This window comes from Hibiscus syriacus, unplaced genomic scaffold (assembly GCF_006381635.1).
Source record: "Hibiscus syriacus cultivar Baekdansim isolate YM2019G1 unplaced genomic scaffold, ASM638163v2 tig00110864_pilon, whole genome shotgun sequence".
Classification (NCBI taxonomy): domain Eukaryota; kingdom Viridiplantae; phylum Streptophyta; class Magnoliopsida; order Malvales; family Malvaceae; genus Hibiscus; species Hibiscus syriacus.
Window position 1 is genome coordinate 822,348 of NW_024062893.1, and position 24,096 is coordinate 846,443.

The 24,096-nt window shown below is 33.5% G+C and overlaps 1 protein-coding gene across 1 annotated transcript; it reads left to right on the forward strand.

Moving 5' to 3' along the window:
- The first annotated feature begins 21,656 nt into the window (after positions 1-21,656).
- LOC120143867 lies at positions 21,657-23,213 on the forward strand. Its single transcript, XM_039158084.1, has 3 exons — positions 21,657-22,450; positions 22,572-22,653; positions 22,950-23,213. The coding sequence occupies exons 1-3, from the start codon at positions 21,657-21,659 to the stop codon at positions 23,157-23,159; spliced, it is 1,086 nt and encodes a 361-aa protein (XP_039014015.1). The 3' UTR covers positions 23,160-23,213.
- The last annotated feature ends 883 nt before the right edge of the window (positions 23,214-24,096 follow it).

Sequence of the window (24,096 nt, forward strand, 5' to 3'; positions counted from 1 at the left end):
TCACATAACATTTCCATATGCACATGTAATTACTTAACTTATTTTCACATAGCTCGTATTCCATATTCATATCTCATAAGCACGTAGCTCATATTACTTATATTCACATCACTAATTCATATAAGCTCATGTATTCACATGGGTCATTTCTCATACATATCACATAGCTTCACAACTCATCTTATATAATTTTATGCATATACCCTTATATCAATACCATATAACTTATCTTACCAATTTGCATAGTCCCTTACAACATACAAAGTTTATACTAATTCCATATATTTACATAATTCAACCTCACATATTTTATTATCTAAACCTATATTAACATATGATTTCCTATATAATTCTTATATAAATACTATTAAATGTTAGTATAATAACTTATGACAGTGTTTCTTAGTTACATATGATTCTCATTTTCTATCATATATATACATCAATGTTACTCAACATATTTCAGTCTTCATTTAATCAAATGAGTCCATCATATTAGTTACATAGAATCTAACTTACATAACTTATACTTGGTTATCATATTTCATATAAATCATTGCCCTACAATATACTATATGTCATATAGTTCCCTTACACTTATAACACTCCCTAGATTTTGTGTACACTTATTATATATTTTACCCATGGTTCTTATATCTTCTCCTAGTCATATAGACCCATAATTCCTCATTACCTAACCTATATTACATGTCCATATAATTCTGGGTATTTATACCACCAAGTGTATACCACTTTCTCTTGTTATTACTTAAATCTTTATTATCTACATAGTTCATGATCATATAACCTATATCATCTTCTTATCTAATCACATGAATTAGATATATTTATATATATATGTATACATATATATATATATATATATATATATATATTCATATGATTTACGACTCTAACTTATATCCATACATATCATAACATATAACACATATACTTATACCAACCACATGCTTATATTCATTAATTCATGCATTCTAATATAGGAAATAGACTTAACACAAGTCTTATTTCCATGAATCACCATATACAATACACTATGCACTCACCTTAGTCTTGCTTTGGTTCGATCCTAATTCTTCAATTGTTCCGGAACAATATTACGCTCTAAACCTACATAGTAATACATTGATACGTATCAGTATACTAATTGATATCTTCTAAACTATCACTTCTTGGGCTAAAAGAAAGACTATTTTCATCTTTTAATGAAGGTATGCATCGATGCACTCTACAGTGTATTGATGCATTCCTTAACGTGTGCATCGATGCACTACCTGTGCATCGGTACAGCATTTACATTCGATGTTTTCTTCTTAAGGGGGTGCATCGATGCACTCCTTATGCATCGGTACCCATTGAAGATGTACTGATGCACACAACCCAAAAATGTCATCTTGAACACGAAAATCCCTTTATTTTCCTCTCAACACTTCATATTTCACCTTCTTTAATATTCCTAACTTTCATACACATATTTACACTTATTTTTACTCAATAATCATTTCTTTAACATCCCAATCATGTCTTTTATATGGCATTCAAGAATCATACGCAAATATCAACATGTTCCAAATCTCATTATAACACTTCATATTCCTTATTTAGATTGATGAAAAGTCAAATTCAACTTCCAATTCTAATTATCAACTTTATATCAAGATTTCATTCAAGAACTCATAATCTTTAATCTCTCATAATTCCATCATCTTTTTATTTTAAGATAACTTAAGCTTTCCTTAAGCATAGTTATCATCTAATGATCGAAACCCAATTTAAATTTCAGCTAATAATCAACTATTAAGAAATCTTACCTTTGCAAGATGGAGTCAATGGCTGAGAGAAGGAAGAAGAAAACTCTGGAGAAATCTCTCCCTTCCCCACGTGGTTCCCTTATCTTATAAGAGGGGAAAAATATCTTTCATGCTAAATGACCATTTTGCCCTTTGATTTCTTTAATAATTACTAAAACCTTCAGGAAATATTTCTGAATAACTCATTAAACTATTCAAATATTCTACTTTAATCACCATATTTTGAAGTTTTACAATTTAGCCACTAACCCATAGTTTGGGATGTTACATAACTTCTGACAAGACCCAGAGTGATGAAATTTCTACCTCGATTGGAAATAATGGTTCTATCCCATATGCTAATGAAAATGGGGTTGCCCCAATCAAAGTTCGTACAGAGGTTTGGTAAGCAAACAAAGTAAAAGGCAATTTCTCGTGCCAATCCTTGTCTGTCTCAGTTGTTTTCTCCACTATCTTCTTGATGTTTTTGTTTGTTGGTTCTACTGTTTTGTTCATCTTCGGTCTATAAGCAGTAGAGTTGTGATGCTTTATATTGAATTGTTCACAAGCAACCTCTATCATCTTATTGTTCAAGTTTGTAGTATTATCAGTAATGATTCTTTCGGGTAAACTATACCGACATATGATCTCTTTTTTCAAGAACTTACAAATAGTAGACTGAGTTACACTGGCATATGTTGCAGCCTCTACCCGTTTTATGAAATAGTCGATTGCCACAAGAATGAATCGATGACCATTTGAAGCCTTCGGATGGATTTTTCTGATAACATCCATGCCTCACATAGTGAAAGGCCATGGTGATGTCATCGCATGAAGAGGTTGAGGTGGAATATTTATTTTATCCCCATAGATTTGACATTTGTGACATCTTCTAGCATAATTGATGCAGTCACTTTTCAATGTGGACCAGAAATATTCATATCTCATAATTTGCCTCGACATCATATGTCTAGTTGTATGTGTTCCGCAAACTCCGTCATGTACTTATTCTACTAGCATTCTTTCCTCTTCTGCATCTACATATCTCAACAAGACTTGGTCATGGCCTTTCTTGTTTAAGATCTCCCCATCAAGAATATAACTAGTCACCATCTATAATAGTTATTTTATCAGTTTCGGTGGCTTTTTCTGGATAACTTCAGTTTTTGATGTATTGTAGAATGTCGTGGTACTAGGGCTTAGTGTCTTTTACTTCCTTAATTTGGTAATAATGAATCGGGTACTCATACTACTGTATGCCAATTGGCATTATATCAGACTCCCCACCAGTCTTGAATGCGGCTGTCAAGGTAACTAAAGCATCAACCATTTGATTTTCTTCTCTAGGCACATAATGGAAGGTGACTTCATCAAATTCTTAGAGTAGATCCAATACTAGCTTTCGGTACTCCACCAGTTTTACATCCTTCATCTCTCATTCTCCGCAGAGCTGATAGATCACTAAGGCTGAATCTCCATATACCCGTGAGGTCTTTATATTTTGTCCAATAGCAGCTCGAATTCCCAAAACACAAGCCTCATATTCTGTCATGTTGTTGGTGCAATCGAAATTCAGTCTGCTAGTGAATGGGTAATGATTTCCTTTAGGGAAGACTAGTATTACCCCAATTCCATGTCCTAATACATTTGATGCACCATCAAAATACATTTTTCAGGAATCGTATGTGGAAGTACTTGCTTATTCTAAGGATATGGTCATCAAGTCTTAGTTTGGGAGTTAAAGTCCAGCGGCTCGTAATTTTCACCAGTTCTGCTTACCAAGAAATCCGATATGGCACTTCCCTTTATGGCTTTTTGACTCACGTACTTGATGCCAAATTTAGATAACAACATCTGCCATCAGCCTAACCTTTCAGAGAGAGCAAACACACCTATCATATACTTTAGCGGATCTAACTTGGAAATCAACCAAGTTGTGTGGTACAACATGTATTGTCCGAGTCTTTGTGTATCTCAGACCAAAGCACAGTAAACCTTTTCGATGGGAGGATATATGACCTCGCAATCAGTGAACTTCTTACTCATGTAGTAAATGGCTCTCTCTTTCTTCCCGGATTCGTCATATTGGCCCAGGGCACATCCCATTGAATTCTCAAATATAGATAAATACAAGAATAGAGGTTTGCCTAGGACGGGGCATCAAGATAGGGGTATGAGATAAATACTCATTTATTTTATCAAATGCAGTCTAACAGTCTTCATCCCATGCTCCCGAGTTACTCTTTTGAATAAGGCTAAAGATTGGGTCACATTTATCGGTTAGCTGAGATATGAACCGTGCTATGTAATTCAATCTGGTCAAAAAACTTCGAACTTCTTTTTGTGTTTGTGGGGGGGCGTAAATTATGGATGGCCTTAACTTTATCGGATCAATTTTGATGTATTTCCTGCTGACCACAAAGCCTAACAACTTTTCGGATATTACTCTGAATGTATACTTGTTGGGGTTCAATCTCACCTGGAACTTTCTTAATCTTTGAAAGAGCTTTCTCAGATTCTCAACATGTTCAATTTTGGTTTGTGCCTTGACAATCATGTCGTCGACATAAACTTCGATTTCTTTGTGCATCATGTCATGAAACAATGTCACCATAGCTCTTTGATATATCACCCCAACATTATTTAATCCAAAGGGAATCACCTTGTAGCAAAAAGTTCTCCACATTGTAACGAATGTGGCCTTTTCCATCTCTTTAGGATGCATCTTAATCTGGTTATATCCTGAGAATCCATCCATGAACGAGAAGAAAGCGTTCCCAGCAGTATTATCCACCAAAGTGTCTATGTGCGGCAGAGGAAAGTTGGCTTTGGGACTTGCCTTGTTAAGGTCCCGGTAATCGACACACATGCATACTTTCTCATCTTTCTTTGGAATAGGCACTATGTTAGCCACCCATTTCAGATACTTGGCCGCTTGAAGGAAACCAACATCAAACTGTTTCTTGACTTCTTCTTTGATCTTAAGGAGCATTTCAGGTCTCATTCTCCTTAGCTTTTGTTGCACGGGTTTGCATTATGGTTTGATAGGTAGTTTATGGACTACCATATCTGTATCTAGCCCCGGCATATCTTGATACGACCATCTGAACACGTCTCTGTATTCTTGAAGTAAAACTATCCAGTTTTATCTCGTTTCAACCGAGAGAGTTGTGCAATTTTGACTTATTTCTCTCCTCTTCAGTACCCAGATTTAAGACTTCTATTTTCTCTTTATGTGGCAATATTTGTTTGTTTTCTCTTTCTACCATCCTCAAAAATTCGATAGGTAAGTTTCACTCTTCTTCATTATCACATTCATCAATTTCCCCGAGACAATTGGTCGATTCAAAATCCACCTTCAGTCAGGATCATCAGTGCCTGCATTATCGTTATCTTGGGACCTGAAGGAGAAAATAAATGTGTATGCATGAGAGGAAAATATCCCACATGAAATGAACGAAAATTAAATTCAAAAGAGAATGAAACGAAGTACTGAATGAAAGAAAAATGAATTCAAAAAAATGAAATAAACAAATATTTGTCATGAAAGAAACTGCATCTTTTATTGAATTTAAAGAAAAATATTTATTCACCCTTACGAAAGATCACCTATTACCCCGGGTATAGGCGAATAGAGATAGTTTGAATATTACTTTGAAAGAAATTTGAAAATCAAGGTAGTTCTTCCACCGACCAGTTACTAAGAACAAACCCAGGTGGCAGTGGACGGATTCCGGATTTATATGCATCTTCAGCATTATATGTGATTATAGCGTTGATACTCAGGTCTTTCAAAGCAGCTTCCCAATATGGTGAGGTGGTCTCAAACACATAACCACCTGATTTAAACGTGTCGTAAAGAGGTGGGAATACCATGGGTTCCCATTGAAATTCATTTCCACTTAATCTGACCAATCTTTTTTCTCGGTTCTTCTGAATTTCCTTCCTCTTTTGTTGTTGGCTGGGCTGAAAAACAAGCCCAAACTGGTCTAATTTTGTTATATGAAGGATGGGATTAATCATTCCCTACAACAGATTCCCAAATCCTCTTCCCACCTTGGCACCTCTTCCCAAGGTCTACTTGATCTCTATTTTAGTGCACTCGAAAAGTTAGGGTTTGGAAATTTTTTCCTTCAGCCACAAATGTGGCATTCACAAACTCTAAGGAGCGAAACCAAGATTCTACCATTTCCTCATCTACTTCTATGTATGGAGCATCAATGGTCACACTTGCCATGATATCTTCTTCAGCGTTAAGAATTACCAGAGCCCCATCAATGATAAACTTGACTTTCTGATGCAGCGTGGATGGTACTACACCAGCTTGATGAATCCAACGCCTTCCCAAAAGGCAGTTGTAGGAAGACATGATGTCCATTAGCAAAAATTTAATATTATAAGTGGCAGGTCTGATGGTTAAAAAGCACCTCAATCTTGCCGACTACCTCCCTCTTGGTCCCGTCAAATACTCGAACCACGCTTTGGCATGTTCTCATATGGGAGGTATCCATTGGCAGCCTTTTCAATGTTACTAAAGGCATCAAATTAAGGGTTGAACCATTGTCAATTAACACACTCAGTAAGGTGTGTCCCTGACAATGAGTGGTGAGGTATAATGCTTTAGCTCGACCTCTTCCTCCAGACAGAATCTCATCATCAGAAAATGAGATGAGATTGTTAGCTTAAATATTGTTAACCATTCGATCCATCTTGCTGACTGGTATGTCTTGTGGTACAAACGTCTGATTTAGAACCATTAAGAGCATCTCCTTGTGTGCCTCTGAGCTTAGCAGTAGTGTTAACATTGAAATACATATCGGCAGGCTATGTAGCTATTCCACAATGTTGTATTCACTGTGCTTTAGAAATTTTAGAAACTCTATAGCTTATTCTTTCTTTATTGGCTCGTTTATTACCAGCACGTCCCCTTTCAAGGGTTCAAGTGGTCTCTGGGGGACTTAGTCTCTTGGGAGTAGTGTTTCCCCACGAAATGCCCTACTTTGTTGTCATCTTCATTCAAGGTGCTTACTTGGCATTCATACTTCTAAGACACTTGCTTATTGTCCTCGTAAGAAAAAGGTCGGGGTGCTGTGATCACCATATTTTCTTGTGTTTTCTCTGCTATCTTTACTTTAGAGGTAATTACCAAAGGACGACCCCTGCCATATCTACCTTCGGATGATTCTCTGGTAGCAAAAACATCCGCTTTCAAAAAGTCTCAGACTTCTTCATAGAATTCCAGCTCCTTCCTATCTATCATGAGCTGGATCAAAGCTTTAAACTCCGGGCAATCTTGCACTTCATGCCCTTCTTCATTGTGGTAACAACAGTGATTACCATCTCCACTCCTGGATGTATCTAAATGTGGTGCAATAAGCCCTGCTTTCACCATCTAGCTCTATACCCAAGCCAAATGAGACTTTATTTTAGAAACATCCATTTTAACTTTCTTGTCTTTCTCTGTAGTGACTACATTAATCCAGTCTCTTGATGATTAGGAAAAGGATTTTGTGCAACATTTGGTGCTCTTGCATTAAAGTGGATACAATTCTTGTTGTGCATTCTTTGTATGATCCTCTTGAATGCGAGGCAATTTTCAATAGTGTGCCCCGATACACCACCATAGTATTCACAATAAGCGTTCTCATCATACCATCTATGGTATGGGGGCTTCATTATTTCTACAGGGTATGGTGACACTACATGAGTGTCAAAGATATGTTGATATTATTCCTTGTACATCATGGGAATAGGATCGAATTGCTCCTTCTCTCTTTCTTTACTAGGTTCCCTCGAATTTTGTCTAGAAGTACCTGACGGTATAGCTGCAGTTGTTTTGAGTTTGAGATTGTAACACCTTTATTGGCATTGTAGGTGTTGATATTGTTAATCTCTCTATCTTTATTCCTCATGGGAGGTTTCTTACTTGATTCCTCTCCCTCGATCTTATCTTATTTTATAGCCATTTCAATCATCTCCTTGGCCATAACTAAGTCTGAAAAATTTACTGGTGTTATTACAACTAGGTGCCTGATGTAAGGAGCCTTCATGGTCTACACGAAGAGCTTCCTGGTTTCCTTTTTCATCCAAGGGTGGATAAACTTGCACAGTTAAATCCCTCCATCTTTATGCATATTGTCTGAAACTTTCATTATGCTTATTCTTCATGCTTTGTATCATAACTCGATCTGGTCTCATATCGTTTATGTGCTTATATTATTCCAAGAAAGACTTGGCTAGATCTTTTCAGGTCTTGATATGAGATCGGTTCAGCTGATTGTACTATCAGATGGTTGAACCAGACAGACTCTCCTGGAAGCAATGAATCAGGAGTTGATTAATTCCTACATATCTTGTCATCTTCTGACAGAACATGGTGATGTGAGCTGAAGGGTAACTATTCCTATCGAACTTCTCGAACTCAGGGACTTTGAATTTTGGTGGAAGCACCAAATCTAGGACCAAACTCAGTTATAATGCATCGAATCCATAGTAATCATGGTCCCCCTTAACTACCTTCATTTGGTCTTCCAGTAGCTTGATCTTTTCTTCCATCTTCTTTGACTTGTCTTCCTCATCAAAATCCGGTATATGGTAATCATCAGGATTATTCTCAAGGTTTGATACAGAAGTCTGTACATTTACAGCAAATGAGGCTCTTTTACAGGTGATGAGTCCCCTTGTAGTCCTGGTAAAATTCCAGGTGAGATAACCACCTGTGGGGTAGGTGGCATAGCTACCCCATCAGACGAACCTACCCAGGCGCACTTGCTTGATTTACGCCAGATAACTTGGCAAATATCTGATCGACCAAAGACTCTTGGCTCTTAGTGATCGTCTCCAGAGTACTTTGATTGTTCTGGCTTATCTTTTCTTCTAACTCCCTCTGCAACCTCAACATGTTCTCTTCGAGTTGAGCGATTTTGGCTTCCATTTGTCTTTTCTTTGTGCGGGTATTGTGAGGATGATGCGTGTCCAAAGCTTGTTGAGGTAAAATCGGTGTTTGTTCCATCTTCTGATGAGACATTTTCTGTTAGTTAATGTGATTGTAAAAACATGGAAAATAAAAATAAAATGTGAAATATGAAAAACAGTGCATGATGTATGAGAATTAGAGGTACTAATCCAAAAACGTGTCTGTTATTATAAATAATCTCTATTGAGACAAAAGTGTTTTATTTTTTAAGAGACAAAAAATATCTTAAAGGTATATTCTGACTAAATCCTCTAAACCCCTAACAACTTCTAACAGGTTGACAAATCTTCTTCCTTAATCTGTCACTAGTTGAATGACTTGTCGGACTACTACGACTTCTCTTGCTAACCCATGAAAATGATAAGATGTCTTCTGTACTTGCTCCAAGAAATCCCAGATGACTACATGTCCAGATTTCACCCTCTGTTGAGCTTGTTGCCAATGAAAATGCCACTGAAACCCTCCATCAAAGGGAATTATCTGAAGCTCACTTGCTTGTTTCTTAAATCCTTCCATAATGGCCTCCAACTCAGCTATGATTTTGCAATCCTATTCTTGCTGATTCTGAAGAGACTTTTCTAAATCAGTTAATTGGATCCTCAAACACTTGTTATGATGTTGGTTGTCTAGTAAACGTCTCTGAGAAGTCTTAAGTTGTTTTTTTAAGGTTTCTCTTTTATCTTACCCTTCAAACTTCCTTTTCAGGCTGCTAGCTTCACTTTTCCAGTACTCAGAAGACCTTTTTAGATTGGAATTGCTCTGAACTTGTTTTTGATATCCCTTTATCAAGTCTTTGAGCTCAAAGCAGATTTTCTTCTATTCATTTTCTAACTTGTCTACATAATCCTTTTGAGTATCATCATCTAATTTCCACTGCAACCTTTTAGCCTCGAGTTCCCTAAGCCTTTGTTTCAGTTCCTTCTTTACAACTTCAAATTCTTTCCTTGTTATCTCTAGCTCAGAGGGAACAGGCTTAAGATGTTCTTCCATGGTTCGAGTATCTTCATGATCTGGCAAGGGGATGGTGTCATTTTTTTCTTAACCTCCGTCATTCCAAATAGTCGAGAGTAAGCATGTCCTTAGCAGCCACGACATCTATTCGGAACATTTTCTTACATGACTCAGCTACTTCTTTGACATTTTTCTTGTAGTTGTCCCCATGGTATGCAAATTTCGATCCAGATATTCCGTGTGTTGCCGGGACAAACTGGCGTGCCCCATACTGTCGAAGTGCCAAAAGTGGAGAATATCCGACTCTTCCCCATAATCCAAGTGATGTCATAGTTTCTGAATCTCTACATCAGAAAAGAATGTCATTGTAGATTAACCAAGGAGCTCTTCAAGCAATATCCCTATCCCGAAGGTGTGTGAATACTTTCATCCACTTTTCTTTTGGGGTGCCTTCTTGCCATTTCAGCATAAGGAATTCCCCTAAAGGATAATAAGTAGTGCAGAATCGGCGGTAAGAAATCTCGTTAGTCTTCCAAAAGTGACTATGGATCCAAACATGGAGAAGCTGTGCACACCCTATAAATCTTCCTCATCCAGTCTTTCTGCAATGGTTGAGGGATCAAAAATTTTCAGCTAAAATTACCGGTACCAGATTTACTCATCTCGGGAGTTGTTCGAATAGTTCCACCACAGCTGCCTCAATGTACCCTAATGTTTTTGGGAAGATAACCAAATCATAAAGTCTTACCGCGAAAAGATTTATTGCCTTTCATTCATCAGGGTGGTTCTTCATCAGTTGTTTGATATGGTCCAAGCAATTCCTTCCCCGCTACCTTTGTGTTGGATCCTGTCAGTTACCCATTTCTCATCTACCCCTGCAACCTTTGGCAGCCCATTCGTGAAAGACTGACTTTTGATGTGCTTGATGTAGACCTGATCCATTTCAATTCCCCCACATTGCAGCAAAGTGGTATATTCTTCGATTGTGGGCACCATGTCTTCCTAGTTAAAGGTGAAACAGTTGTACCCTGGATTCCAGAATTGTACTAGAGCTCTGATTAGGGGTTTATCTATCTTGACATAGAGTAGAAGTGCGATATCACTATACTGCTGGCTGAACATCCGCTTCTGGTCACTTTTCCAATTGTCCCAAATATTCTGTAGTTCTTGAACATCATTTTGTTTTAGGCTGACAGAAGTATATCTAACCAGATCTAACACATAGTTTCCTTCCATACTGTCTCCCTTTTATTTCTGAGTATTTTCGGACCACAGTCGTACCTCGGCATTTTTCACTTCTTGCATTACAACCCCTTTGTCCATTAATGCAGATTATTTATGTGTAACGAACACTTTTTTGTAGATCAATTACCTCTTTTTATGATGAAAATGATAAAAAAGAAAACTCAGTTAGTAAGGTAAAAATAATAATAAAAGTAAAAACAAAATGATAAACTGCAAGCTTTGAACAGGAAGTAAAACATCCTAGGTTTTGAAATAGAGTTTCGGGGTAGGCTCTAATTCCCTGTAGTCTCCCGGTTTAGGTTTTAAAGAAGGTACCCGAGTTCTCCTTGCTGGTGCCCCCTTGGGCTTGTCAGACCCTCAGTCCTAAGCCATTACAAGCCTATGTGGACCAAGTTAAACTCGAGATGATACATTCCCTTATGTCTATACAGAGAATAAATTCACACGAAGACATAAGATATATGAATCTCGAAGGTTACTTCCTAAGCCTATACGGAGAATAAATTCCCATGAAGGAGTCACTTTTACCTCTACTTAAAAAGGGTTCGGAGCTCGGGTATAGAGCCAGAGATGAAAACTTTTTCAAAAATCTGAAATCATTGAAAAAAAACATTAGTACAACTATTTACTTGAACATAATCAAAGGTAAGTAATAAGGATCAAAAAATTAACTTAAAATTTAAACTTACAATTTTCACTTAAAAAGACAACTGGAAATGAGCCATAGTCTGACTCATTTACCAATCCCCAGTAGAGTCGCCAAGTTATTGCAACCGTCTTTCGGGTGGACCCGGAATTGGGCTTCAACTTAAATAAATGGGTTAGAGTCACCACCGATCATTTAAAAAATATTTAGGTTGATCGGACACCATCTTACCTGATCTGCATTTTACCAGAAATATGTCAGATTCGGGAGCCAATTACAGTCAAGGAAGGATTAGCACCCTTGTACTGCCCTTTTGGTACTAACTTAATTTCCAGTTGTCTTAATTAAGAAAATTGAAAGTTAAATAGAAAGATAAAAGTTCGATCCAAATTACTTACATCCAATTGATTAAAATATCCCTAAAAGGTCAAAAAGATGTTAAATTGCAAAGTAAAAATATTTAATTGAACAAAAGAAAAGACAAAGGCTAAATTATGATACTTTAAACAGAACAGAAAAAAGAAATATACACATGCCGAGAAATAAAAATTAACAGAATGAAAAATGAAAATAAATAGAACGAAAACAAATCATACATGCTGGAAACACAAAATAATAAAAACGTAAAGAAAAAAATCAATTAAATTAAAAATAAAAAACACCAATTGCAAAGTTAAATATAAACAAAGTCAAAAATTACTAAAAAAAATTAAATAAATAAAAGAAAGGAATAAATAAATAAAAATGTCGGATCAACCACTCATTAAAATATAATAACCTTTTTAAAAATATATAAATAAAAAAATTAAATGAAAACTTGAATTAAATGAAAAAATTACCAAATAAAAAAAGAAATAAATGAATGACGTATTTGAAAGAAAAATGTAATTAAAATTAAATTTAAAAAGCAATGTAAGATGAATAAATGACCAAATTAAAAAAAAATGGCCAATTTGAAAGAAAAACAAAATTAAATCTAACTTTAAAGCGTGGAAAGGACTTTTTAAAATAATAGGGACCAAAGTTGTAATTATCCCTTACCTACTCAAAAATGTGCAGATCCTGGGGATCCGTATGGGGTCCATGGGTTGACTATAAAGCTTATTTCCCACAAACAAAGCTCATTATTTTCCCATTGCCCAAAATGAATCAAACCGAAAACTTCAAATCCTCTTAACTTGTTCTTCATTCTGGGAAGAACATTCAATCGAAACCCAGAATCCGACCGGCCACCGCCTCGCTGCCGTTCATTGGGGGTAGAATTTTTTTTTTTTTTGCATTTTTTGAAAGTTGTTTTATCCTCTTTTCGAAAATACCCTTAGTTTTCACAAACAAGCCTCAAGAAGGGCTAGATCTAGAAAAGACATTTCGAAAAACCCCTCCCCTCAATCCTCGACTTCTCTTATTTTTGTGATTTTTCGAGTCGAAACAAAAGAAACCAAACAAACAAACCACATGCAAGTAAAAAAAGAAAACTGAGCAAGGTAAAAATACCTTTTTTTATTGCATTTCTTTTCGACAGTTTCAAGTTTTTTTTTCTTCGGATTTCTTGTGTATTTCTCTCGTGTTTTCCTTTTACATTTTTCATGAATTTATAGGCTTAGAAAGTTCCTTATTTTTTGTTATGTTTAGTGTTTCATTAGAACTAAAATGCATGCTTTGTTTCTTGCTTTTCGGTTGGTTTTGAGTCCCATGAAATCAAGTCGTCGAGTTGTGATTGTGCAATAAAAACGGGCGGTAGGTTGCGGCTGGAATAAGGGATCTTCAAACCATCTCGATTGTCATATGGTGAGTTGATCCGACGATCTAAGATATGCGACGCTGAAGAAAGAGAGGTGAAACCCTAGCTTGTTGAGGTTTGCACGTGTGGGCTTGGCAAAGTTGGCCTTCGAGTTAGATTGGGCCTACACATAACACAAAACCAAAATCGTTAAAATAATAATACTATAATTATATAATAATAATAATAATGATAATATAATACATTATATAATATAAATAACATATTATATAATGAGGTCGGATGAAAATGTGTGGCTACACAAAACTTCCCTAAACTTTAATAAGGAGAACATATGACCATCTTCTAAAACCCTTAAAGGCAAAGGCAAAGCGCATGTCACTCTTTGCAAACAAGTCATTGCCATCCTTGGTACTAAAAGTATGAATGTTACCCAAGCTAATGTTTGTTCATCGCAAACATTGGGAGTTACTTCTTACCATATTAAATATGTCACTAGCTCATCGCAAGCCAATATTTGCTTGATAACATTAAATACAAATTAAATGCACTCACCTATATCCTTAGCTTGCAAACCTTCCTTAGAAATTCACATATTGCTTGGTCTTGATTTCAACCATAATCTAAATGGACACCATTTACAAAATATATAAATTTCAAACCACATGTTAGAATCTTACTATCATAGGCACACAATAGAAAAATAAATTCCTAAATATCTTCCAGAACTCATCCGATACTAATTTCTTGTCACAACATAAATGTTGATCTCAAAGCTTCAAATTGACCATTCAAGTCCCTTTTATCCATATTCATCACTAAGGCACACAATATTTCAAACTTCACATTTTAACCACTAATTATGAATTCTTTTCAAATTCATTTCAACTTTTTCGTTTTACTCAAATTGATCCCTTGCCATTTTTTTCCCTCAACTAAAACTTTAAACAACTTAATTTAAATTTAAAGCATTTAATTCCATCATATTACCTCAACATTTACACAATTTTTACTTAAGTCACTAACTTTCTCATATTTGTAAGTTAGTCCTCAAACTTCACCAACTTTCCAAAATAATCAAATTTCACATTCTAGCATCAAATTCAACATTATAACATTAAATTCCAGCATAGTACATCATCTATTTAACAATTACATGTTAACCCCATAACTTTCCATAATTGTTGAATAGGTCCCCCAACTTTCACAAAATTAAAAATTGGTCCAAATAACTTTCTAAAGCTTGTAGAACCTTTCAAACAGCATTTTTGAGCCTAGGGAATTTTTTCATAATTTCCCTCCAATTATTTCCTTGAGGCTAAATATTCTAGGGTTTAGGGTTCTTGATTTTCACTTGATTCAAGCATGGATTCCACCTCTAAACAACATTTCAATGCTTCTACAATTAAACCCCTAACTTAATTTAACCAAATAAAAAATTCTTCAAAACCCTAGGTTTAGGTCGAACATGATTAAGCTTGATTTCAAGTGTTTTAATCATCACACATGATTTAGAAATAATCTATAACATCAAAAACATAATAATCTTCCATCAAATCTTCAAAATCAAACATACCCATAAATCCTAATCTCCAATCTCATCATATAAACATGATTTCCATGTAGTTTTTATACCAAGTTATAGAGAATTTCAAGAGGATTAATTCTCTCTCTAATAGCTAAATCCAAAAATCAATCGAATAAGCTTAAAAATAAATTCAAAATTTCTCCTTACCTAGATAAGGGGTGCATGACTTGAGCATGAAGAGGAGTTGAAAGTTCTTGTTTTATCTTCATAATTAACATATACACTTTTCTTAATTTAATATAAATGAATTTAAAATTCATTTAATTAGAAATTATCATTTTAACCTTACCAAAATATGATAATTTACACTTTGCCATTGCTATAACATCATCCATGACACCATCTTATCTATATCATCTTCAAATTCAAAGATGAACAAATAAAAATCCACTTTCCACCTTTGCACTTGCAAATTTTTGAAAACTGCAATTTAGTCATTAAATTTTTCTAATTTCGGCTAAATATGGAAAAGCGACTTCAATTCCATTGATCCACATTAAATTTCACTATTCTAAAATTTGGAAATAATATTTCCAACCTTTATATATCATCCTTCAAATTTTCGTGAAATTCCGATTCGATTCGATTATCCAATTCTATACTGAACTTTACTACCTTATAGCCTTTAATACAAATCATGTACCGAAATTATAATTCCCACACAAACTCATTCTTGGGGATGCTCTATTCATTTATGGAAGAAATATTTTTCGGAAAAATTACCACTTTGATCCTTGAACTATTCCAAACTTTATACTTTAGACACTAAACTTTTAAATTTTATTTTTTGGTCACTAACTAAAATTTGAGGTATTACATGTATTTTGGGAGCTCCCCATATTTGTAAACTCAAATATTATTATTTTATCTTTCGTCATTGGTGAATGATTTACTTATAATGTTTTCAAATATTTTTAAAAGTAAAATTTTGGGTTAGCCACTTGGGTGGTCCCGTGTAACCCTTTAAATCATTGATCTTCAGGTCGTATGGATTAGGGTATTACAATTCGTGTTTAATTCGTTTAACATTTTGTGAACATATTTCTTTAGATATTCAAAAAAATGTTGAAATTGCATCACTAGTCTTAAAGCTCCTTAGATTCACAATTTGGTCTCCAACTTTCACAATGTGTTCAATTTAGTTACTATCTTTACTAATATTTAAAAAATAAACGGAAAAAAAGAATCAGATAAATGAGCTTATAGACAATTTGATAAACAAACTTTTTAAACGAGTTAGTTTGTAAACATAAATGAATTCAACACACCTCTATTCGTATTCGCTCATTCACTATTCGTGTTCGCTCATTCACTGAATGAACATAATATTTTTATTCATACTCTTTTATTTAACTTAATAAACGAGCATAAACAAACTTTATATGAATAATTCAAGAACAATCAAATGTTAAGTTCATTTACACATATACTCATGCATTAAATGTAAAAGTCCAGTGAAAGCATTATAACAGTACAAATATTGTACCGATTGCATTTTGGTCATTCTATTAAAAAGTTAACAAATTGATCGTGTACATTTTCATTTTGAAAGTTCTAATTAAAAACTTATTCTACCAACGCAAGATAATCCTATAAGAGAAAAAGAGTATCCAAAATGTCATCTATTTTACTGTTAAAAAATGACAAAACAATTATTAGAAAATGTAAAATGATTATTTGAGTCCTTTAAGTTTACGATTTTGATAATTTAACTTCATTAAAATACATAACAATTCAAAAAAATTAATAATATGAAGGTAATTTTTTAGATGCCATCTACAAAATTCCTGTTTATATATCAGATGGACATCTAATACACTACTAATGAAAACTTATTTTTATTTGATTTTTTAAAATACGGATTTACTAAAAAAATGAACAAATAAAACAAAAACAAGTGATCCGTTATTAGCTTAGTAGGGAAAATCCATAAATAGTCGAAACAGATATTTATTTGCAAAAATATTTTATATTTCTCGATAATTTAATTAAAGATAGATAATAAAACAGTTATGGATAAAAATAGTTAAAATTCATGGCACCAACAGTAACTACAACTAGCATTTAAACAACTTGACTTCATTTAATTATTGTAATTAATTATTCTCTAATGCTAAAATACATTTGATATATATTATAATTGATTTTCTGAAAAAATGATTTATGTAAAATGAATTGAAAACTATTTTATGTAAAATGAAATATATATTTTGAAATTAATTTTTCAAATTTCTTTTATGGTATTTTGATGATATTATATAAACTATTTTTTATTAATTATTTTATATATTACAATTAATTTGATGAAAATAATTTAATTATTTGATATAATGTAATTAATTTGATGAAAATTGATTTAGTAAATTAAAAAAAGTTTGGTTCGGTTAATATCTTTTAAAAAATATTATTCAATTAACGATTAAAAGAATTCAATTAACCCATAATTCGATTCTATCAATAGTCTAATTAACGTGAGCATCTTTAATTTATGATACATTATTAAATTAAAAAATATAATACCATATATTTGATTAATCGAGTTAATGATAATTCAATTTAGTCGATAGTCAAATTAATGTTTGAACTGCTTGAACATTTTTAATTTATAACATATTATTAAATTGAAAATATCATATTATATATTATTATAATATAATAGAGTAAATATTAACATAATATTAAAAATATTATATTATTAAAACAATACTGAAATATCATATTAACATTTAAAAATATATTTCAAAATATTTAAAAGATAAAAAATTTTGTAAAAAATACAAAAAAAATGAATTACATCAATTACAACTATTAAATACTTAAAAATATATTTTTTAAATCAATTACAACTATCAAATAAAAATACATATATTTTAAAATATTTTTAATTATCAAACACAAGAATATAAAAAAAAATCAAACAATCAAATACACTCTTGTTCACAATATAATTTCCTTCTTCACAAGAAATGTGTTGAATTACTTCTAAACAAGCATAGAATTGATAACTCAGCACATTCTCATGAAGAAGGAAAGCATTGTGAGGATTGAGATTGGAGCATCAGCCTAATCCTTTTGTGCTTTAATATATAAAAGATGGTGGGGGTGAACTTTTCTACTGCTGAGCAATGTGGGATACTGCTCTGCTCTATAGCTCTTAGACCTTGGCCAACTCCTTTTCAGCTGGGAAGTATTTTAACTTCATTCATCTACGAAATCAGTTGGTTTAATATATAAATAAGCATAGAATTGATAAGTCAGTACATTCTGATGAAGAAGGAAAGCATTGTGAGGATTGAGATTTGAGCATCAACCCAATCCTTTTGTGCTTTAATATAAAAAAGAATGTTGTGTGTTGCCTACAATTCAGCATTTGAAATAAAAATCAATAAAAAAAACAATTTTCAAATGAGATTTTAACGGTCTTAATTGATTTACTCATCCCGAATTCAATACATTATATGTTAATGATATAAAAATGTAAAATAAAATTATTTTATCAAAATTAATACAAAAATTAAAAATACAAGTCAAATCATCGTAAATAATCTAAAATATTAAAAACCCTGACCAAATTGAATCAATCTTAATCGTATACTCCGCCAATAACACTAGTATCGAAAAGAAGGTCAAAACTGTACTGACAATTAGCCCCAACATTTGAATTTAATGCATCAAATAACTCACGGGTGCGGCCCATCAAAGCCATGTGAATAGCTTCATGTTCCGACCACCCTCTATTATTATATTTTCTTTTGTGTATTTTTATTTTTTTATTTAAAATAAAATAATTATTATAAAATATCCTTGTTTAATAATTTAAAATAATACTAATGAATTCGAGACACGGTTAAATCAGACTAAAAACAGATCTGAATAAATAATAATAATAATAATGACGATAAAATCTCCAGATATAAGAATTTAAATTTAATCTTAAACATACATTTTTAATTAGTGAAAAGTAAATGAATCTAAACAAATATCTCTAAATATAATTAATTTTTATAATAATAATAATTTTTACAATTTTTTTAATCTATCATCATTTATCTTTAATTATATTAAAATAAAATAATCAAAATATATGACAATGGACTAAAATGAGAAATTTACCGTTAATAATTTTCTTTGTAACATCGAGATTTTCATCTGAAAACTCCTCACGATCAATTAATGTAGTTAGATAAATTAATTATTTAAATGATGTTAATTAAATTATATATCATTAACATCTTGATGGATGAGTTGTCCTTACATAAAGGATGAGCACGGGGTGGGGCGGGCTGGTTTTTCGGCTGTCCGACCTTGACTCGAAAATATATACCTAAGGCTAAATTCGACCCGGTCTCGCATTGATAAATTTTAGGTGACCCGCTTTGAATATTAGACTAAAACACCGACTCGACCCAACCCGATACGAAAATATTAAATTTTTAAAATTATAATAATATATTTATATTTATTTATTATATTTTAAAAGGTTAAATTAATATATTTTTTAATAATATTTATATTTTTAATAGTTAAAAAATAAAAAATTCTTAAAATATTAAATATAATATAAGTAAATAAAAATATATTGATTCGGGTGGAGTCAGTGATTTCTCACCTTAAACGTGGCCCCTCTTGAAATTTTATACCATATAACTTGTTCCGCCTCGTCCCGAGCCTCGAAATTTCATAAAAACACCCTATAGAGTCGGGTCAGGTCAGGACCCGCCAAGTTCGAGTATTTTGACCATCCCTAATTATGTATTTGATCTTTATTACTTACCCATTCTATCAATTTAGTCTTCATTACTCACTAACCACTAGGACATGCTTAACCACTAAACCAAGTCACAAATTAAAATTATGATCAAATTGATAAAATATATAAATAATAAAGATTAAATGTGTAATTATATTAATTTGATGAACTACTATGCTAACTCCACGGTCAAATATTAACGACAAGTAACTTCATTGACATAAAATAATTAAGTGATTTGATTGATAAAACTAAAATATCAATAGTCAAATTAGAATTTTCTTATAATTAAGTGGTTATTATTATAGTTTACTCATAAAATAAAGGTTTAAATATAAAATAAGTACCCAAACTATAGCGATTTTCACAAATGTAAGCCTAAACTATTTTTTGAATGATCTAGTTGTCTAATGTTACAAATGTTACCATTTTAGTTCTCCAGGCTGTCAAAGGCATTAATTTCTTCCGTTAAGTGACTCGTGTCACAATTTGGTAATTTTAAAATTAATTTTTAAAAATATTATTATATTTATAAAAAAAACCTAATTTCTCTTAAATTAAAAAAACCCAAAATCCCTAAAATTCCTAAATACTAATCCCAACACACTGTCGTCACCCTGGTCATATGCTGTCGTTACTGTCGATTAGCCGTTGGAATCGCGTGGGATCGCTATTTTCATCTTAGGGTATACAATGTCTGTTCACCATCGATCGATCATGATTTCATAAGGGTTTTGGTTGTCGGGGGAGGTGAGGTTGGGTGCAGCTTCATCGATAGCAAAGGTCGGTGATCGGTGTGGGTTTAGGGGTTGAAATGAAGGTTTTCAAAGTTTTGGGGTTATTTCAAAATTTTCATGTTTTTTTAAATATAATTTAAATTTTAAATAAAATTTTTAAATTATCAAATTGTAACACACATCACTTAACGGATGAAATTTTATTAACGGCCCGAAAACCTAAAGTGATAACGTTTGTAATATAAGACGTCAAGATCATTCAAAAAATAATTTAATCATCTATTCGTGAAAAATGTTATAGGTAGCACAATTATTTTATAATCAAGCCTAAAATAAAACAATACTTTTACCTTTCTCAGCTGATTTATTTAAAATCAATAAAAACAGTTCCCAAGATTCTAGTGTGAGTGCAACTGCATGAGAGGCAAAAGAGTTGAGAATTCCCAATTCTTTTTACTGTGCCAAAGTGCCTTCTGCCTTGGATTGTTATTTTACGATTTTCATTGCATTTATTACGTCATCACATTTGTAATCATTTAAATGGTTGAAGTTTCCAACCATGCAAACTTTTATTTTCAGTATTTTAATCTTTAAATGGATCTCAAGTTCTGAAACTCTTCCCTTTTTTTATGTCTGGCTCTGACAATGTGTCTCTGCGCCCTATGTGGTCATCATTTATTTATTCCGTACTATATATTCACATATTTTAGTGTAATATTTATCTATACACAATGGTTTTTAAGGCATTATTCTCTGTTAAAATTACGCCTATGCTGCAAAACCCAGAAGCCTTCTCTCTTACCATCAAAGTGTCTATTTTATTTGTTTATTGGGTTTTGGGAAATCATTAACCTTTTCATTGGCAATTTGGCAGCAGCACTGCTTTGACAGATAACTTTGTTTACTTGTTTTTGATATAAGGGGAACTTTAGAGGTTCTTTAAACATGGTGATTAGTTAGTTTAATGGATAAATCCCACATGGGTGATGGGACCCTTTACTGCTTTGATTCTTGTGAACCCAAATTTCAGATATTTCAATGGATTCTTGTTGAAAGAAAAAAAACATTATTGATCTCCTGTTTGATGTAACACTGTTCATCCATTTGTGCTCTAATTGCTTGTAAAAAGGTCTCACAAGTTTTCTCTTTGAAATAAAAGATAACATTCATCGGATTTTGAGTTCGAATTCTAACATTTTGTTCGTCAGAAAATGAGATCAAGTGAAGATAAAGGATACTATGAGATTTCGAGCGGCAATGTTTTTGAGTTTCATAGAGGGAATGTGGCTAACCGTGGTTCTCATCAACGGCCTGGCTTCTGCAAACCGACACCTTCCAAATGGGATGATGCGCAGAAATGGCTGGTGGGGCTGTCAAAAGGTAGAAACAAGAGCCAACCCGAAACCACGCCTCGGAACTCAAACGCCGATGACCGGAGACTGATAGCACCTGTTCCACAGAAAGAACAAGACTCTTCGAACAGTGAAGGTGAAGTTCGTTCAGCAGCACAAGAAACAAATGGTCTGCCAGCCACTGCTGTTGCAGCTATGCCATCTGAATACCAAGATGAAACAAAACAGGTGCACTGTGATGAATCGGTTTGCCGAATCAATTACAAGCCTGCAAACCAGAACTCAACATCGGTTTTGAGATCAGTATGTGTGAGATATATGGGGACCGAGATGACCCCTGCTGTAAGCCAAGAGCCATCAAGAACGGCAACACCGATCCAAGCCATGAGTCCTTCTGCAAGGAGTCCTATTACTTCGGGATCTTCCACTCCGGTCCGATATCACCATGGACAACCCTGTGGTGAGAGCCATCAAGCAAGTGCTACAGGTAAACATGATACTGATGGAGCTGCCAGGGGAAATGAAACAAATGGACTGCATAAACAAGAATCCAGGATGGAAAACAATAAGTCGGATCAAGCTAGCAAGCAAAATACACTAGAAAGTCAAGCAGCGGCTTGGGATGAGGCCGAACGTACTAAATATACGGCAAGGTGATGTACAGTTAGCTTAAGCTTAGGGATTTCTATATGATCAGATATAGTTGATAATAATGCAATATGATTCTTTTTTAACTCAAGTGGATCTGATTAGAGCATATGGCTTGCATTGTAGGTACAAGCGTGAAGAAATGAAGATAGAAGCCTGGGAAAATCATGAGAAGAGGAAAGCAGAAATGGAAATGAAGAAAATGGAGGTAACTGATTAGCTAGCTTCATATATATGACTAATATTGCTCCAACTACGTATTTTTCTTGAAACACACATGTTTAAAACTCGCATCCGCTGCATACCTGGATATAGTTTGGGTCTATGATTATCTAAGAACCATTGGAATGTATAAAAAAAAACTTAAACATACTTGTATCGTACACGCACACCGGAGTCCGAATCGCATGGTGTATGACACATACTCTAAATTACTTCAAAAAGCATGGCAAGTCATCCTTAGTGTCCAACCCATCTAACCAATACTGTTATGTTGATGTTTAGGTGAAAGCTGAGAGATTGAAAGCTCGAGCAAAAGAGAAGTGTGCAAACAAACTTGCTGCCACAAGGAGAATAGCTGAAGAGAAGCGTGCAAATGCAGAATCAAAACTGAATGAAAAGGCAATGAAAACTTCTGAAAGGGCAGATTACATAAGGAGGACCGGTCACTTGCCTTCTTCATTCTCTTTCAAGTTGCCTTCCCTTTGTTGGTAATCATATTAAACTCTGCTGCAAAATGTTCAATGTCATTACAATCCCTTGTTCTGACCTTTTTCCTCTATTTATGATGTAAGTTACGGATTCTGTTACAGCTATCGAATGTGTCGGATGTATGAATGCGTCCGACACAGGTAATGTTAATTTTTCTTTAATTTCATATATTTTTAGGGTAATTATAAGGTCATACCCTCGCGTCCATGTCAATTACGCAAATATTTGAATTTGTAGAACTAGTAGAGAATGTTTCTATGTATTTTTTTTCATATGCAGAAAGGGTTATATATACACAACTAATATAGCTAAACTAGGTAACATAACAGTTACATTTAATGAAATATATACTAGCCTAGAAATTAGGCTAATAATCAGTAACACTCCTCCTCAAATTGGTTCATAGATATTAATCATGCCCAACTTGTTATATAGATAATTGATTCGGATTCCATTGAGAGCATTTGTGAAGATATCTCCTAGTTGTTCTCTGGTCTTTACATATCTAGTAGTAATTAAACCTTGTTGTATCTTTTCACGATTGAAATGACAATCAATAACAATATATTTCGTTCGTTCCTGGAATACAGGATTGGAAGCAATATGAATAGCAGTTTGATTATCACACCAAAGTTTTGTTGGTACTGAAACTTTAATTCCTACTTCATTAAGGAGCTGATATACTCATATGATTTCACATACGGATTTGGCCATTGTTCTATATTCAGCTGCAGCACTAGATCGCGAGACCACATTTTGTTTATTACTCTTCCATGAAACCAAGCTTCAACAGATGACAAAGGAAGAGACGGGGTAGGATTCGCAGTGTCGGAGCCAATAACATTGAATGTAGAACCATCGGCTAAAGTAAAAGGAGTGATAAAATGGGATTTAAAATGAAAAAGAAGACTGAGGTTACCTGTCATTAGGCTGTTGCACC

Coding starts and splice junctions, on each gene's coding strand:
- LOC120143867 (XM_039158084.1), top strand. CDS start 21,657: ATGAGATCAAGTGAAGATAAAGGATACTATGAGATTTCGAGCGGCAAT. Junction 22,451..22,571: donor CGTACTAAATATACGGCAAG/GTGATGTACAGT, acceptor CTTGCATTGTAG/GTACAAGCGTGAAGAAATGA. Junction 22,654..22,949: donor TGGAAATGAAGAAAATGGAG/GTAACTGATTAG, acceptor GTTGATGTTTAG/GTGAAAGCTGAGAGATTGAA.